The sequence below is a fragment of the Typopeltis vanoorti genome, chromosome 26 (assembly GCF_054136105.1).
Source record: "Typopeltis vanoorti isolate ZY-2024b chromosome 26, IOZ_Tvanoo_1.0, whole genome shotgun sequence".
NCBI classification, from domain to species: Eukaryota; Metazoa; Arthropoda; class Arachnida; order Uropygi; family Thelyphonidae; genus Typopeltis; species Typopeltis vanoorti.
Window position 1 is genome coordinate 34,124,503 of NC_143574.1, and position 18,854 is coordinate 34,143,356.

At 32.8% G+C, this 18,854-nt stretch overlaps 1 protein-coding gene across 1 annotated transcript in view; it reads left to right on the top strand.

Annotated features, from left to right (window-relative positions):
• The window catches only part of LOC150092468 (uncharacterized), a 123,966-nt gene that overhangs the window by 79,246 nt on the left and 25,866 nt on the right, over positions 1-18,854 (top strand). The window contains exon 5 of the mRNA XM_090414871.1: positions 4,640-4,722. Coding sequence (XP_090270997.1) covers positions 4,640-4,722 — 83 coding nt within the window. The remainder of the gene's footprint in view (positions 1-4,639; positions 4,723-18,854) is intronic.

Below are 18,854 nucleotides of genomic sequence, written 5' to 3' on the forward strand. Positions count from 1 at the left end.
TCGTTGAATCCCATACGTATACTTCAGAGAATTATTAAAAGCACAGAATCTTTCGTTATGTTTCCAAAAGCATTTAAAAGTACACGTTATGTTTTCATCTTTTGGGCATCCAATTTCATTTAAATCAAGAACAGCCCTCCCTATTAACTTCGTTAATGTTTTTGATTTTTCTCTTCCTTTGGCAAGTAATATATGATATTTGTATGTCGATTCTATCATCCAATCTCTTAGTTTGTCCAAAGCTAGTGAACCAATTTCCCACTTCAGCTGATGGTTATATTTTATTAACCAAGAATTCTGTTTTTTTAAGTCTTTCAGGTAATTCTTTCCAACTACAAGGTGATTTTGCCAATGTATATCTTACACTAATTCCATCAGAAATACAAATTTCTTTAGGAAATAAATTTGAACTCTTATTCAAAAGAAATTTGTAGTCAATTATCCCAATGATAACTGAAAATTCGTATTTTTCACCCACTGTCGATTTTTCATAATCGTTTTCATTCATTCTTCTTCTTCTTCGATTACCTCATATGGTACCACAAATAAATAGTTATTTATTATTACTTCACTGATTATTAGCTCTGATCATATACTTTATGGTAACTTTCATTTACAAAATTCTAAACAATTAGAACTTTTCACAAAGAAACTTTCAAAGAATTTGTAGCTCACCCATTATTTTTACATTTCCAAACACAAATCACAAAACAGCAGCTGCAGTGGATGAACGATTACCTTAAGTCCAAGTCACTTGACTCTATGGTATTTTCTTATAGTACTGTTTACACTTACCATGCCCTACCCTGACTGTTCCTTCAAAAATGAACCTTTTGCACAGATGACTCAACGACATGTTTTCACATGCTGTTGGATATACTGTTGGTGTGTTTTTATTGTTTTTATCTTACTTTGTGTAGGGAAAGGTAAAATTTGTATATGTGTTATCTGGAGAATACAAATATTTTTTCTATACCAAACTTTAAAGAAGAGTTAAAGTCACATTTTGGGTTAATTAGGTACTTCTCTCTCTCTCTCTGTAAAATAACTAAATTCTAACAGTTCGGATTTTCGATTATGTGAACGAGTTGTTTTCAGATAACTCAAATAATTTCAATAGGCAGCATTAGACAATTTCTAAAATAATCAATACATGGATATTAGTTTTCAACACTTTTTCCCCTGTCCTGGCATTAATTTCACAGTTGTGATTTTTTTTAAATAATTAAACAGAATTGCATTAAGATATAAAGTTGTGGATTTAAATATCAAGATCTAATCAAAATAACTGAGTAAAAATTCACTGTGGAAAAAACAAAACAAAAACACACGTCTTGATTCATTTAAGTTTACAAATGCACATTTTATTTTGCTGAAATACTATTTACAAGTATATTCACTGAGAAAAATTCGAAACATGTAATTACCTAAAAATATTTCACAATATTTAGTTTAGACTCTTAATATTTTCCAAAGAGTTCAATGAATAAAATTTTTTGTTACTCACTGTTTCTTGGCTACATTACATCAAAATAGCTGGTCATGTAAAAGAATTTTTAAATCAGATACAATGGTACCACACATCCATACGTTTGATATTGTGTCAGTCTGGAAATGACACCATGCCTCCCTGAACATTCTGTGTATTCTTATGTCAGCAAATAAATATCCCAAAATAAAGAATCTTTATCGAATTGGATAAAATCTTGAAAGTCTAATTTTACCATTGATGAATTTAAATGATTAGCGATAATTTTCCCCATGATAAGGACAGATGGTAATTCAGTTTCCAAAAATAGTAAATGATTATCAATGTCATACCTTTTTGGTGAAAATCTCTCTCAGCTTCTTCACAACTAATAGAAAAAAACGTTACATCCATCAGCTCCTGTATCATCAAGTATTAGTTCCCCATCTTGGCATTTCAGAATATAACACTTACCGAGGATATCAAACCACTTCCTTCGTAATTTTTCACAAGTGGTCCTGGATAAATACATCACTATATGTGTCTTCTAAAATAATAATCGGTTTCCATCCTTTTAGAGCTAGGTGAAGAGTTTTTTCTCGTGCTGTTTTCCTGAAGAAAGAAAATTTCAATGACTTTTGTGGCTCCCCCATTATTTTACGTTACTTTCCTGGATACCAATCACCACAACACAATACGATAAATTCACAAGATGAACGAATTGTCATAACTGCAAAGACACTTGACTCGTTTATTTTTCCTTATAGTACTGTTTACCTGACCCTTAACCCTGACTGTTCCTTCCAAAATGAAACTTTTGCACAGATAATTCACAGACATGTTTCTACATGCTGTTGGATAAAACATGACGACAATGACGGATGTGTGTCACCCTGGGAAAATTCCAAGATATCTTATCTTAAAACATCACCCACAATTCAATAAAACAAAACATGACAACAATGACATCATGTGTTTGGAAATTTCTGGGGAACATATGTCTCTCTTTCTGTGATATCACAGAGGGTGACAGATGTCTTCCTTGCAATGCTCCCCCACCTAACTCCATCACCCTAGTTTCTCCCCTCTCCTCCAGAAGATGTCTGCTCAGCCTAATGGAGATGAGTGAGCTCATCTTTTGCAGATATCTTTTAGTGATGTCACCTCCAACTCATACTGATAACTTTTTGGGGAAAAAAAATTAAAAACGCGTTTCTTATGATAACTTTTTAGGAAAAAAACGCATTTTTTATAACTTTTTTGGAAAAAATATAAAAAAACGCGTTTTTTTATTTTTTTTCCAAAAAAGGAAACGACTTTCTCTAAGAATTCCCACACTTTAACAGGAAAGAAATACCCAAATGTATTGGAAAATTAGTACAACCATCTATAGAAGAAAAAATTATTTATTGAACTTTAAGATCTTACTTTAGACAAATCAAAATATTCGGATGAATTATGAATAAAATATGAACTTGATTAGAATATGAATATAGAAGAAAATACAGATCAACTATGGGGAAAAAGTGTGTTTGAGTTACATTAGTATATATAATTAAATTATTCAGAAAACCTAATCACACCCGCCATCACGACATACTCTAAGAATTCCCATTAACAGTAAAAAATTACCCCAAAATTACCCCAACTTAGAAAATTAGTACAACCATCTATAGAAGAAAAAAAACTGTATGTTTGAGTGACATACCATATAATTAAATTATTCAGAAAACCCTCGTAACTCTGAATTTGCAAACATATAACATCACGATTCTTATCTCTAAATATTACCCACAAGGCAATAAACGAACCAAAAACACCACGTGATGTTTCTGACAGAAGGGGCTCAGCAAAATTCCAAATATTGCAAAATCAATAACAAACATCCACGTTACGATTCCTTATCTTAACTTGATCTTGATCTGATTTAAAGTGTCCCACCAATCACGACACGATTCTTTAAACACTAATATCATCATCCTTTCCATTCAAAATAATAACGTCACTTATTTACAACTAACAAATGACATCAATGATATTCATCTGACAACAACAAACATACACGTCACGATTCCTTATCTTGATCTTGCTCTGGTTTAAAGTGTCCCACCAATCACGACACGATTCCTTATCTCTAATATATTTCCCTTTTCCATTCAAAACAATAACGTCACTTATTTACAACTAACAAATGACATCACATATTTACAAATAACAAATGACGTCACTTATCTACATCTCATAACAACAAACATTCACGTCACGATCCCTTAATCTTATCTCGATCTTCATCTGGTTCAAAGTGTCCCACCAATCACAACACGAATCCTTATGTCTATCATCACCCATAATGCCATACGCGAACCAAAACACAACAATGAAGCAATTGACACATATGCCCACAGGAAAATTCCAAACATTCCAGACCCATGATGTCACACGCAATGACATCATCAACCAATTACGTCATGATTCCTTATCTTATCTTGATCTTGATCTGGTCAGAAGAGCCACCCCTACTACTCTTCTGTCAATGCTGGAATGAAGGAATCAATTCCTGACTGAGCATGGCAACATGATTGTGATCATTTTGCAATGCACCAACAGCAAAATCACTGTGCAGAATAACTAGAATCGAATGGGAAATGATTCTACAATCCAGTCATGACTTCATTTTCCAGTTTGTTTCTTTGAGTGTTTAGCAGTTATTTTACAACATGTAACTAGCAACTTTTAGCAGTAAATTAATGCTTGAGGATCTGTGTATGTAAAAATTTAATTAAATAATAATAATTAAAAAAGTGATATAGACATCACAAAGATAAAACTGACCTTCTGTTATGATTTTGCTATATTCTGCATTTAAAATAATTTCCTATTACTAAAGGCTAGAGATTACTAGAGATTGCATGTCTTTTTTGTCTCATTTGCCCGCAAGGTTTTTATTAACCTGTAAACCATAACCTATATTTTTTGATTCTATTTCCTAACTATACCCAAATTTGTGACTTAGAACTAACGAGCTACATACTAGTCCATGCATGCTTTTATTGTCATCTCTAGTTTATCCCACACCACAGAATCTATATCGCACCACCCGATCAATTGGAATGTATCGTGATGTTGTTATAAAAGCTTTCCTATAATAATGCATTACTTATCTTTCAACAGGAAAGCCATGTGAAAAAGAGCCTGGACCATACGAAAACTACTGTCCCTGCCTCGAACCTTACCATTGCGAAATGAATGCACAGGTAAGAAACAGGTTCTCTTTCAGTAAAATAAACAAGTACTTTAAATATCGTGCAGTTTCTAAGTGTTAAGATTCTAAAAATTATACTAATCCTTCACCAAAAAGCTTAGCTATTTTTCGTTCGTCAATAGATTTTTCATAAAAAAGTTTACTTTACTGTTATTTTTGAATAGTAAAGAACACTTTGGCTAACAATAAAGTGCAAAGTAAGAATCTGAATAAGAATACTGCAGAAAAATATTTTACAGTTGTCTGATAAGTACATTATCAGACAACTGTTTGATAATGTACTTATTAAACAGTTGATAATTACATTATCAACTGTACTTATCAACTAAACACTATAAGGATAAAGCTTATAGTTATATAATAATAATTAAATAAAAATTTGTTTGAATTTATTTGAATTCAAATAAATTCAAACAAATTTGTATTTATTTGAATAAATTCAAATTTACCTTTTAATAAGTGTCATTAAGGCATTTATAGTTTAACATCTATTTCATTATCACGTAACTTGTTAAGGGATAACGAAATTTAACAGCCTGCTTGGCCGACTGGTTAGCATTTAAATTTTTCAACCTAAAGACGACATAAATCTTGCTGTGACATTGAGATTTGTGAAGGGCCAAGCACTAGTGACCAGATCAAGATAAGATAAGGAATCGTGATGTGAATGTTTCTTAGTGTGTAAAATTTTCAGGTTTTTGTAGCTTTAATATGAAAACACTATGTAGATAAGTGACGTAATTTGTTAGTTGAAAATAAGTGACGTTATCGTTTTGAATGGAAATGAAGATGTTATTAGTGGATAAGGATTCGTGTCATGATTGGTGGGATACTATGAACAAAATATGGGTAGGGTGAATGGGGGGAAGTGATATCAATGTCTTGGATGTGTATTGTTATGAGTCGTAGATAAGTAAATGGTTTGTGTATATGGTTGATGGATATTGATAAGATAAATTTTGGAATGTTTGGAATTTCGTTGGGGTCCCCTTCTGTCAGGGACATCATGTTATGTGTTTGGTTCATGCATAGCATTGTGTGGGGTATTTAGAGATAAGGATTCGTGACGTTATGTGTTTGGAAATTTCTGGGGAACATATGTCTCTCTGTGATATCACACGGTGTTTTGGTTTGCATATGGAATTGTGGGCGTGGTTTTTGAGATATGATATCTTGGAATTTACCCAGGGTAACACACATCCGTCATTGTCATCATGTTTTGTCTTTGGTTGTTTATAGATGGTTGTACTAATTTTCCAATACATTTTGGGGATACTTTTTCCTGTCAAAGGGTGGGAATTCTTAGAGTAGAGTCGTGATGGTAGCAGTGATTAGGCTTTCCTGAATTACTTAAGTGTATGCTGGTGTCCCTCAAACATATTTTTTTTGCTCCAAAGTTATCACTAACGGTAGGAGGTGACATAACTAAACGATTATTGGCAAATGACAACCTATTTTTCGAATTAACGTTATGTTGTTTACAAATGTTTGGGTACTGGTATTTTTTTTAGTTTACATGAAGAGAAAATAAACCAAACGCCATTTAAAAAAAATAAATTCAAAATAAATGGAGACTTAAATAATTTTTTGTATGTACTCTAGAAATTCTAATCATAATTTAATTTTAGCTAGACAGTTTTTTCTAGTCTGGTGGAGGTTTCTACAGATATAGTAACAAATTGTCACTATTCAGGTAAAATATTCTCCATTAAAATCCTAGCTATTAATTTAATACCCGATTCTTTTTGCTTGCAAGAGTTGACACAGTTTCTTGAAATATTAGTGGGTTTGCATGAACAAATAAGACTTTCAATTTACTAAGTTTATTTTCAAAAAAAAAACCTTTCTGGTTAGTTTGTGGCAGGAATTTTAACAAGAAAAAAATGTTATTTGTTCTTTATTCATTTCAAAAGTCACAATTACATTATTAGATATCACATCTGTTCTGTTTTTCGTTCTCTACACACATACTAAAGAGGTTATAATAAATTCTTGTTTTGAGGAGATGGGCGAATTGTTTTCACTAGTAGTCACCAAACTTTGGAATTTGAATTAAAATATTTGAAAGCTTGCATGAACAAATAAGATTTTTAATTCAATGAGTAGATTTTCAAAAAAAGTCTGATTGGTTTGTGGCATGAAATTTCACAAAAAAAAAAAAAGAAAAAAAGGTCTTAAATATGTATAACACAGACACCCAATTTGTTCATTTTAATTTACACATTTTTATTTGACTGAAATATTATTTACAATTGTATTTACTGAATCTAACATACATAAAATAAATAAAGTGAAAAATACAATGTTATTTTATGGTCATTAATCTGCTTATTATTAATTTTGCATTGTTGTTCAAAGGTTCTTCCCATGTTGCGGAATTGCCATCATGTGGTTTTCGACAATGTGACTCTCATCTGAAAGTTTCTTCATTTCTGATCTTTGGGAATTTGTTACTCTAGTGAAATAAGGGTCACATTTTTATTTTTTTGAAACCAATACATATATTTTTGAGAATTATTAAAAGAACAGAAATGTTCACTATGTTTCAAAAAGCATTTAAAAGTACACGTTATGTTTTCACGTTTTGGGCATCCAATTTCAATTAAATCAAGAACAGGTCTCCTATTAACCTTGTTATTATTTTTTGTCTCCATTTTGGCGAGCAATATTTGGTATTTGCATGCTGATTATCTTATCCAATTTCTTAGTTTGTCCAGAGATAGTGAACTAATTTCCCACTTCAGCTGATGGTCATATTTTATTAACCAAGAATTCTGTTTTTTAACTCTTTCAGGTAAATCATTCCAAATACAAGGTAATTCTGTCAATGCATATCTTACAATAATTCCATCAGAATTACAAATTTCTTTAGGAAATAAATTTGAGGTCTTATTCAAAAGAAATTACACATCAATTATACTAATGATAGCCGAAAATTCATATTTTTCACCCAATAGATTTTTCATATTTGTTTTCCTTCATTCTTCTTAAATTACTTCATTGGCATCACAAATAAATAGTTATTTATTATTATTATTATTATTATTATTATTATTATTATTATTATTATTATTATTATTATTTCACTGATTATTAGCTCTGATCTTATATTTTATGTTAACCTTCTGTTACAAAATTCTAAACAATTAGAACTTTTCACAAAGAAACTTTCAAAGAAGTTTGTGGCTCACCATTATTTTTACTTTACACACACAAAACACCACAACACAATACAGCAGCTGCAGTGCATGAACGATTGCCTTTAGTCCAAAGTCACTACACTCGTTTGTTTTTCCTAATAGTACTATTTACCCTTTATCCTACCCTATCTTGACCGTTCCTTCAAAAATGAACCTTTCGCACAGATGACTCAACGACATGTTTTTGCATGCTGTTCAATATTCTGTTGATGTGTTTTTATTTTACTTTGTGTGGGGAAAGGTTAATTTGTATTTGTGTTATCTTGAGAGTACAAACCTTTTTCTATACTAAACTTTTTTAAGAGTTGAAGTCACATTTTGGGTTGAATTATCTGCTCTCACTCTCTCTCTGTAAAACCACCAAATTCTAACAGGTACGAATTTAGACTATGTGAACGAGATGTTTACAGATAACTCAAGCAATGTCAAATAGGTAGCATTAGACAATTTTCTAAAATAATTAATTAGTGGATATCAGTTTCCTCACTTTTTCCCCAACCACAATCCTTGCATTAATTTCTTAGTAGTGATTTTTTTTAAAATAATTAAACAGAATTGCATTAAAGTATAAAGTTATGGATTTAAATATTAAATTCTAAACTGAATAACAGAGGAAAAATTTCACTGTGGAAAACACAACACACACACACACACACACACACACACACATCTTTGTTCATTTAAGTTTTACAAATGCACATTTTATTTTCTGAAATATTATTATTTACAAAAAATATTCGAAACTTGTAATTACTTAAAAAAATTTCACATTTTCCAAAGACTTCAATAAAGAAAATGTTCGTTACTCACTATTTCTTGGTTACATTACATCAAAATAGTTGGTCACACAAAAGAGTTTTTAGATCAGATGCCACAGTTACTACTGCTCCACACATTTCATATTGGATCAGTCTGGAAATGACACCATACCTCATTATGCTTTTTGTGTGTTCTTTTGTTACCAGATATACACAAACGTTTTTTGTAAAATGTTCGTAAATATTCCAAACTAAAGAATCTTTATCGAATTGAATAAAATCTTGATGGTCTATTTTTATTATTGATGAATTTAGATGATTAGCGATACTTTCCCAATGATACGAATTGCTGATAATTCAGTTTCCAAAAATAGTAAATGATTATCAGTGTCATACATATTTGGTGAAAATTAAATCACTCAGCTTCTTCACAACTAATAGAGAATACTATATATCTACTAGCTCCTGTATCATCGAGCATTAATTCCCCATCATGGAATTTCAGAATATAACGGTCACAATATCCATTTCGTAGTGAACTCTTCTTTGCAAGTAGCCGAGGATATCATACCACTTCCTGTGTAACTTTTCCCAAGTGGTTCTGGATAAATACATCACAATATACGTGTCTTCTAAAATAATAATCGGTTTCCATCCTTTTAGAGCTATGTGAAGAGTTTTGTGTTGTGCTGTTTTCCTGAAGAAAGAAAATTAAATAGACTTTTGTGGTTCACTCATTATTTTACTTTACTGGACGCAAAACACCACAACACAATACAATAGCTGCATTGATGAAACAAATTGCGGTAACTGAAAAGACACTCGACTCGTTTGTTTTTCCTTATAGTATTGTTTACTGACCCTTACCCTGACCGTTCCTTCAAAATGAAACTTTTGCACAGATGACTCATAGACATGTTTTCAAATGCTGGTAGATTTCATGTTGATGTGAGTTTATCTTACTTTATGACATCATAGGGCAAAATTTATCTCTATGGCTCGAATTTATCTAATGGGAGATGAGCGAGCTTGCCATTTGTGGATATCTATTAGTGATGTTGCCTCAAACTGATAACCAAAGAGATGAGTGAGATAGCCACATGTGGATGGTCGAAATTGTTGGGAAGGAAGAAAAAAAGGCTTTTTTTTCGCTCTGCAGTTACCAGTATCAGTTGAAGGTGACATCACGAAAAGATATCTGCAAGTGAGGAGCTCACTATTCTCCAATAAGCTGAGTGGACATCTTATGTAGGAGAGGGGAGTGAGGGGGATGGGAGTGGGGCGCATTGCAGGGAAGACCACTGTCACCCTCTCACTACCCTTTCCCCTTCACCACATGCATTTTTTTCTCCAAAATTATCACTGCCAGTTGAAGGTGACATCACTAAGAGATATTGGCAAACAGCAAGCTTGCTCATCTCCCCAGGGATGAGCAGAGGAGAGGTTGGGTGAGCGGAGTTGTAGGTAGGGTGGGGGAGCCTTGCAGGAAAGACCTCTGTCAACCTCTGGACTATCCATTCACTTCCACCATGTAATGCTTTTTTTCTTCAATCCCAACAATTTCAGACATCTGGTTGAGATGAGCATGTGGTTAACATGTGTCTAACTTGCTCATCTCATTGGTTATCAGTTTGAGGCGACATCACTAAAAGATATCTTCAAATGGTGAACTCGCTCACCTTCCATTGGATGTATTCGAGCCACAGAGATAAATTTTGCCCTATGATGTAATAAAGTAAGATAAACTCACATTAACATGAAATCCACCGGCATGTGAAAACATGTCTATGAGTCATCTGTGCGAAAGTTTCATTTTGAAGGAATGGTTAGAGTAAGGGTCAGTAAACAATACTATTAGGGAAAACAAACGAGTCGAGTGTCTTTTCAGTTACTACAATTTGTTCATCCAGTGCAGCTATTGTGTTTTGTGTCCAGTAAAGTAAAATAATGAGTGAACCACAAAAGTCTTTGAAATTTTCTTTCTTCAGGAAAATACCACGAGACAGAACAGTTCACAGAGCTCTAAAAGGATGTAAACCGATTATTATTTTAGAAGACACGTACATTTTGATGTTTTTATCCAGGACCACTTGGGAAAAGGTATGCTGGAAGTGGTCTGATATCCTTGGCTACTTGCAAAGAAGAGTTCACTACAAAATGGATATCAGTGACTCTTATATTCTGAAAGGCCAAGATGGGGAATTAATGATGTATGATACAGAAGCTGGTGGATGTAACGTTTTCTCTATTAGTTGTGGTGAAGAAGCTGAGAGATTTTCTCCAAAAATGTGTGACATTGATAATCATTTACTATTTTTGGAAACTGAATTACCAGTAATTTGTATCATGGGGAAAATTATCGCTAATCATCTAAATTCATCAATTGTAAAATTAGACCTTCAAGATTATATACAATTCGATAAAGATTCTTTCTTTTGGAATATTTATGAACATTCTCAAAAAACTGTTTGTGTATATCTGGTGACAAAAGAATACACAGAAAGCATAACGATGCATGGTGTCATTGACTGCTGGATGCAATATGAAATGTATGGAGCAGTACGAAGTGTGGCATCTGATCTAAAAACTCTTTTGTGTGACCAACTATTTTGATGTAATGTAGCCAAGAAATAGTGAGTAATGAACATTTTCTTTATTGAAGTCTTTGGAAAATGTTAAGAGTGTAAACTAAATATTGTGAAATATTTTTAAGTAATTACAGTTTCGAATTGTTTTTGTAAATAATAATATTTCGGGAAAATAAAATGTTCATTTGTAAAACTTAAATGAACAAAGATGTGTGTGTGTGTGTTGTGTTTTCCACAGTGAATTTTTCCTCAGTTATTCAGTTTGGAATTTGATATTTAAATCCATAACTTTATACCTTAATGCAATTCTGTTTAATTATTGTAAAAAAATCACTACTGGGAAATTAATGCAAGGATTGTGGTTGGCAAAAAAGTGAGGAAACTGATATTCTCTAATTAATTATTTTAGAAAATTGTCTGATGCTACCTATTGCTTGAGGTATCTGTAAACATTTCATTCACATACACAGAAATCCGACCTGTTAGAATTTGGTGGTTTGTTACAGAGAGAGACAGTAGATAAATCAACATGAAACGTAACTTAAACTTAAAAAGTTTGGTTTAGAAAATGGTTTGTACTCTCAAGATAACACAAATACAAATTAACCTTTCCCCACACAAAGTAAGTTAAAACACATCAACAGAATATCGAGCAGCAATTGAAAACATGTCGTTGAGTATCATCTGTGCAGAAGGTTCATTTTTCAAGGAAAGGTCAAGATAGGATAAGGTAAAGGCTAAATAGTAAAAAACTATAAGGAAAAAGAAACGAGTGGAGTGACTTTGGACTAAACGCAATCGTTTATCCACTGCAGCTGCTGCATTGTGTTGTGGTGTTTTGTGTGCGGTAAAGTAAAAATAATGGGTGAACTACAAAATTCATTGAAAGTTTCTTTGTGAAATGTTCTAATTGTTTGGAATTTTGTAACAGAAAGTTAACATAAAATATAAGAACAGAGCTAATAATCAGTGAAATAATAATAATAATAAATAACTATTTATTTGTGGTGCCAATGAAGTGTTTAATCATTACTGAAGGAAAACGAATATGAAAAATCTACAGTTGGTGAAAAATATGAATTTTCGGTTATCATTGGTATAATTGATTTTTAATTTCTTTTGAATAAGACGTCAAATTTATTTCCTAAAGAAATTAGCTTTTCTGATAGAGTTATTGTAAGATATGCATTGACAAAATCACCTTGTAGTTGGAATGAATTACCTGAAAGAGTTAAAATACCGAATTCTTGGTTAATAAAATATAACCATCAGCTGAAGTGAGAAATTGGTTCACTATCTCTGGAAAAACTAATTTTTCCAGAGGAAGAGAAAACTCTGGAGAATTAATTTTTCCAGAGGAAGAGAAAAATTTTTCCAATGGAAGAGAAAAATCGAAAATAATAACAATGTTAATAGGGAGACCTTTTCTTGATTGAAATGAAATTGGATGCCCAAAACGTGAAAATATAACATGTACTTTTAAATGCTTTTGGAAACATAGTGAACTTTTCTTTGCTTTTAATAATTCTCAAAAATATACATATTGGTTTCAAAAAAATAAAAATGTGACTCTTCATTTGACTACAGTAACAAATTCCCAATGATCAGAAGTGAAGAAACTTTCAGATGAGAGTCACATTGTTGAAAACCACATGATGGTAATTCTGCAACCACGGGAAGAACCTTCGAACAACAATGCAAAATTAATAATAAGCAGATTAAGGACCAAAAAAAGATTGTATTTTTCACTTTATTTATTTTCTGTATGTTAGATTCAGTAAACACAATTGTAAATAATATTTCTGTCAAATAAAAATATGTAAATTAAAATGAACAAATGGGTGTCGTTGATATGTTATACAAATTTGAGACCTTTTTTCTCTTTTTTTTGTGAAATTTCATGCCACACACTAATCAGAGACTTTTTTGTTGAAAATCCACTCAGTGAATTAAAAATCTTATTTGTTCATGCAAGCCCTCAAATATTTCAATTGAAATTCCAAACCTTAGATGACTACTAGTGCAAACAAGTTGCCCTTCTCCTCAAAACAAGAATTGATTATAACCTCATTAGTATGTGTGTAGAGAACGAAAAAAAAACGGATGTGATAGCTAATAATGTAATTGTGTGTTTTGAAATTAATAAAGTACAAACGAAATTTTTTTCTTGTGAAAAGTCTTGCCCCAAACTAACCAGAAAGGCTTTTTTTTAAAATCCAATCAATAAATTAAGTCTTATTTGTTCATGCAAACCCTCAAATATTTCAAGAAACTGTGTCAACTCTTGCAAGCAAAAGGAATCGGGTATTAAATTAATAGCTAGAATTTTAATGGAGAAGATTTCACCTGAATAGTGACAAGTTGTTACTATATCTGTAGATACCTCCACCACTCTAGAAAAAACAGTCGTACTCAAAGTATGACTGTTAGTATTTAGTTATTTTACAGTGAGGCAGTAGATAGGTAAATCCATCACATTTCCCAAACTCTTAAAAAAATGTTTGGTGCAAAAAACAGCTGTGATAATAATTATTTCTTTCGATTCTAAAAAAATGCTAATGCAGAGTTCAAAACCTTGTTTGTCACTATATCTGTTACTTAACTTGTTAATGCTAAAGAAAATAAATAAGTAAAGTAATGCACAACCCTGGGAAAATTTTAACTTTGAAGAAACTGCGATACCTCTGAAAGGAAGGGATTCGAATAACTTAGTTCTCATCGATCACATGAGGTCAAATTGCAAACCTTTGATACCCAACACTAGAGTAAACAATTCCTGTATCAACTCGAAAACATTTAGCCACATCAGAAATCATGAGTAATGCACAACCCTCGGAAAATTTTACTTTTGAAGAAACCGCGATACGTCTATGAAAGGAAATGATTATTTATTTACAAATGCCTAAACTAATGTTCCCAAGGTCTGAAGGAGGACTGAAACAAATGACCAGATACGAGTCACTCAGTTATCTACAAACAAGTCTAATGAAAATTAAGAGTGTGGGAAAACAATTCATACACAGTTTATTTATTTATTTTACTTAGCTATTCAATTAACTACATATTATAATATGTAGTTAATTGAATTTTAAAAGTAAATTAGAAAACATTTTTTGAAAAAAAAATAAAAAAAGAACCATATAAAAAAATCTGTGTTGAGAGATGGGAAATTACCAATCTCTGGCATGTTAGTCAGGAAAAGACAGTTTGAGCTTACACTCACCACCTTGGGAATAAAAACATAGTATGACCCAATGCGAAGGAATTAAGAGTGTAGCAAATGGACAAAAAATCTAAGGGAACAAATGTCAAATAGCTTTTCATGTTATTACAGAAATTTCGTTCTTTCAAGCTTGTGTTTTTGTATGTGTTTTGCTGTCGATAAAAATTCAACTATTTTGGAATATCTATTTGATTAAGAAGTCATTCTGGAAAGACTGTAAGTAAATTTAAATTATGATTAGAAATTCCAGAGTACATACAAAGAGTTATTGTAATCCTTTAAGTCTCCGTTTATTTTTAATTTTTTTTTTAAAAATGCCATTTGTTTTTTTTTCTTTTCATGTAAACTAAAGGAAACACTAATACCGAAACATTTGTAAACAACATAACGTTAATTCGAAAAAGATGTTGTCATTTGGTAATAATCGTTTAGTGATGTCACCTCCTACCGTTAGTGATAACTTTGGAGCAAAAAAAAGTGTGTGTTTGAGGGACACCAGCATATAATTAAGTTATTCAGAAAAGCCTAATCACCGCTACCATCATGACTCTACTCTAAGAATTCCCACCCTTTGACAGGAAAAAAACCCCAAAATGTATTGGAAAATTAGTACAACCATCTATAGACAACCAAAGACAAAACATGACGATAATGATGGATGTGTGTTACCCTAAAAAAATTCCAAGATATCATATCTCAAAAACCATGCCCACAATTCCATAGGCAAACCAAAACACAGTGTGATATCACAGAGACATGTGTTCCCCAGAAATTTCCAAACACATAACGTCACAATTTCTTATCTCTAAATAATACCCACAATGCTACCCACGAACCAAACACACTATGTGATGTACATGACAGAAGGAGGGGGGGGGCATCAAAATTCCAAACATTCCAAAATTTATCTTATCACTATCCATCAACAATAATGCTATTCGCAAACCATTTACTTATATACTTCTCTCAACAATACCCATCCAAGATGCTGATGTCACTTCCCCCATTCACCCTACCCCTATTTTGTTCATAGTATCCCACCAATCATGACATGAATCCTTATCCACTGATAATATCTTCGTTTCCATTCAAAACAATGTCTCTTATTTACAACTAACAATTACGTTATTTATTTACAACTAACCTATTACGTCACTTATCTACGTGGGATAATAACAAACATTCATGTCACGCTTCCTTATCTTATCTTGATCTGGTCAGAAGTGTCCCATGATGACATGAATCCTTATTCACTAATATATCTCCCTTTACCATTCAAAACAATAACGTCACTTATTTACGACTAATAAATGATTTTACCTGTCTTCATCTGATAACAACGCACACCCACGACACGATTCCTTGTCTTATCTTGATCTTGATCTGGGCAGAAGTGTCCCACCAATCACGACACGAATTCTTATATCTATCATCACCCGTAATTCCATACACGAACCAGAACACAAAAATTGAAGCCATTGACACATATGCCCCTATGGAATTTTCAAACATTCCAAACTCATTATATCACACACACAATGACGTCATCTGAACAACTAATCACGTCATGATCTTATCTTATCTTGATTTTGATCTGGTCACTAGTGCCTGGCCTATTACTAAGGTCCTAATTGGTGAATCCAATCAGCTTTTTGAAGGCATGAAATAAATTGATGGTACAATGTTTAATTTCCTGTACTCAGTTTTTGGATTATACAATCACGATATTAATATTAGGTAGATTTACAACCTTTCGTTAGTAAGATTTGAATAAAAAGATAAATAAAGTAGAAAAAAAGATTTTGATCAATTGAGTTGTAATCATGGGAAATTATTCATAATGAAAACTGTTCAAGAGGACAAATGTAGATGCAGTAAAAGAGGATATTAGGAGATTGTTTTGTAAGTATGACTTTGCACTGCGAATAGACAGTAGGCAGAAGTTGATTACATTTTGACAGACTCAGTGGAATGTACAGGATTGCCTATAGAAAAGGCATAGTGAAGAAACAGAAGGCTGTGAGGAAAGTGCTTCTGACTAAAGTATATTTCTAAAAATAGAGTTATCACTGGTCATTTCTAGATAGCTAATGGTGCAACTACAAGAAATGTTAAAAAAAGTGTTGGCAGATTGTACAGTTTGGAATTTGTTTAAGAATAGCAGCTGTAGAGGTAAGAAGTGTCCTGAGCAAAAAAGGATATCAAGTTTTTGGAGACTGATGAGGATGTGGGCATGATGTATTTGTCAGGAAAGTCTACAGGAATATACGTGGGCTGTTCAAAAAGTAATAACACTAATTTTACTGTGGCGAAACACCTCATCACAATATTAATTTCCGTGGAATAAAGAAATATTGCTGTCTGTATTAACAAAAGAGGTTGACAGATGGCATATACGGACTGATATGCCAGAGTGTCACGTGACTAAACGCAAGCTTGTTTCAGCGCGCCTTCGAGGTGCGACCAGTCTTCAAAATGGAAGCGTCCTTGGAACAACGTTATGCGATTAAATTTTGTGTGCGTTTGCAAAATCGGCATCAGACACTTTTAACATGATACGCGAAACTTTCCACGATGAAGTAATGTTGAGAGCAAGTGCTTTTCGCTGGCATAAAACTTTTAAGGAAGGAAGGCAAAATGTGGAAGATCTTGAATGTGAGGGAAGACCTTCAATGTCCATCACAGAGACAATGATCAACACAGCAGTGATTATCATCAAGCATCAAAAGGAAGCATCCATTGCTGAAGAATGGCTTCTTATTTTACCACGATAATGCAAGTCACATATTGCTGGTTGTGTAGTGGACATTTTGCAGAAGAACAACACAGATATCCTACCACACCCTCCATACAGTCCTGATCTCGCACCATGCGATTTCTGGCTGTTTCCTCAGCTCAAGAAATCATTAAGAGGCCGCCATTTCGAAAGCTGCAAAGCATGTGTAAAGGCTGCGGAGGTGGTTTTGAAAGAACTCTCAAAAACGGACTTTCACATGTGTGTAAGAAGTGGACACAACGTTGGGACAAATGCATCGCTTCTGAAGGTAGTTACTTCGAAAAAGACCATGTAAATGATGACGATTAAAGGCAATCTGTTTTCTGTATAAATATAGTCTTATTACTTATTGAACTGCCTACGTTTATATATATATACAGGGTGTTCGGGATAAATTTGATATTTTTATAATTAATTATATTTTTCCGTAAGTTACATGTATTAACACACACTTCTCTTCATTTAAAAGTTTGGACCCTTCTTCATTCACATACAAGATGTCAGAAAGGATGGATAGCTGGAACCCACCTGAATCATGGAAGAGAATAACTTGTATCATGATGATTCGTGCCCGCCATCAAAATAAGGATATTACGACTGCTGCCCAATGCTCCCTGAATACAGTAAAAACAATGAGGCATGAACTAGAGACTTGCAATGGTGACTACGAGGATGTAGCAAGAAGAAAGATCCCTAGCAGACGATCTGATTGCGTTCGTACAGCATGAATTCCTCGCAAATCTGCAGGAACAGGTGTTGAAGAACCCTGGCATTGGAATTCGGGCTTTGTTCGTGGAGTTGCTAACTGTAGTCAAGCCCTGGATAACAAGGGTAGGCAATGGTAGGCCGTATGTATAGCAGCAGGATTCGGTCCCTTGCAACACCTCTGGGAAAAGTCAAAAATGGTTGTCTGAAAATTTCTACGACTTCACCAGTCCAAATGTTTGGCCTCCAAACTCCCCAGACCTTAACCCCATGGATTATTTTGTATGGGGCGCAGTTGAATCGCACTTCCAGTAATACAAAAGCCCAGTTAATGGATAAAATTAAAACAGTTTTTGCGGCCCTTCCCAGGGAGACTGTAGCATCAGCTTGTTCGAGGTTCCGAAGCAGAATTGAAGCTGTGATCGATGCTAATGGTGGTTATTTTGAGTAAATCTTGTTGATAGTATTGTAATTAACTCTGCCTGTAATGTTTTTTTGTCAATTCATTAAATTTAATAGATACAAAGAAGATTTTCTTTTTCCTTACGAAACTGTCAAATTTATCCCGAACACCCTGTATATATATATATATATATATATATATATATATATATATATATATATATATATATATATATATATATATATATATATGCCAAGAAATAATTGAGTTGCATGGACTTAATTGATAAGAGTAGGCTTCATTCGTAGGAGTGAAGGGAGATCAATATAGGAAGCATTGCATATATGGAAAATATAGTGGAATGTTATGATGCAACAAGTTTGTCAAACGTACAAAAATACGTAGTACTCAGGGATAGACTTGTACATTTTTACAACTAGCTCTCTCTAAAAAAAATAAATAATAAATAAA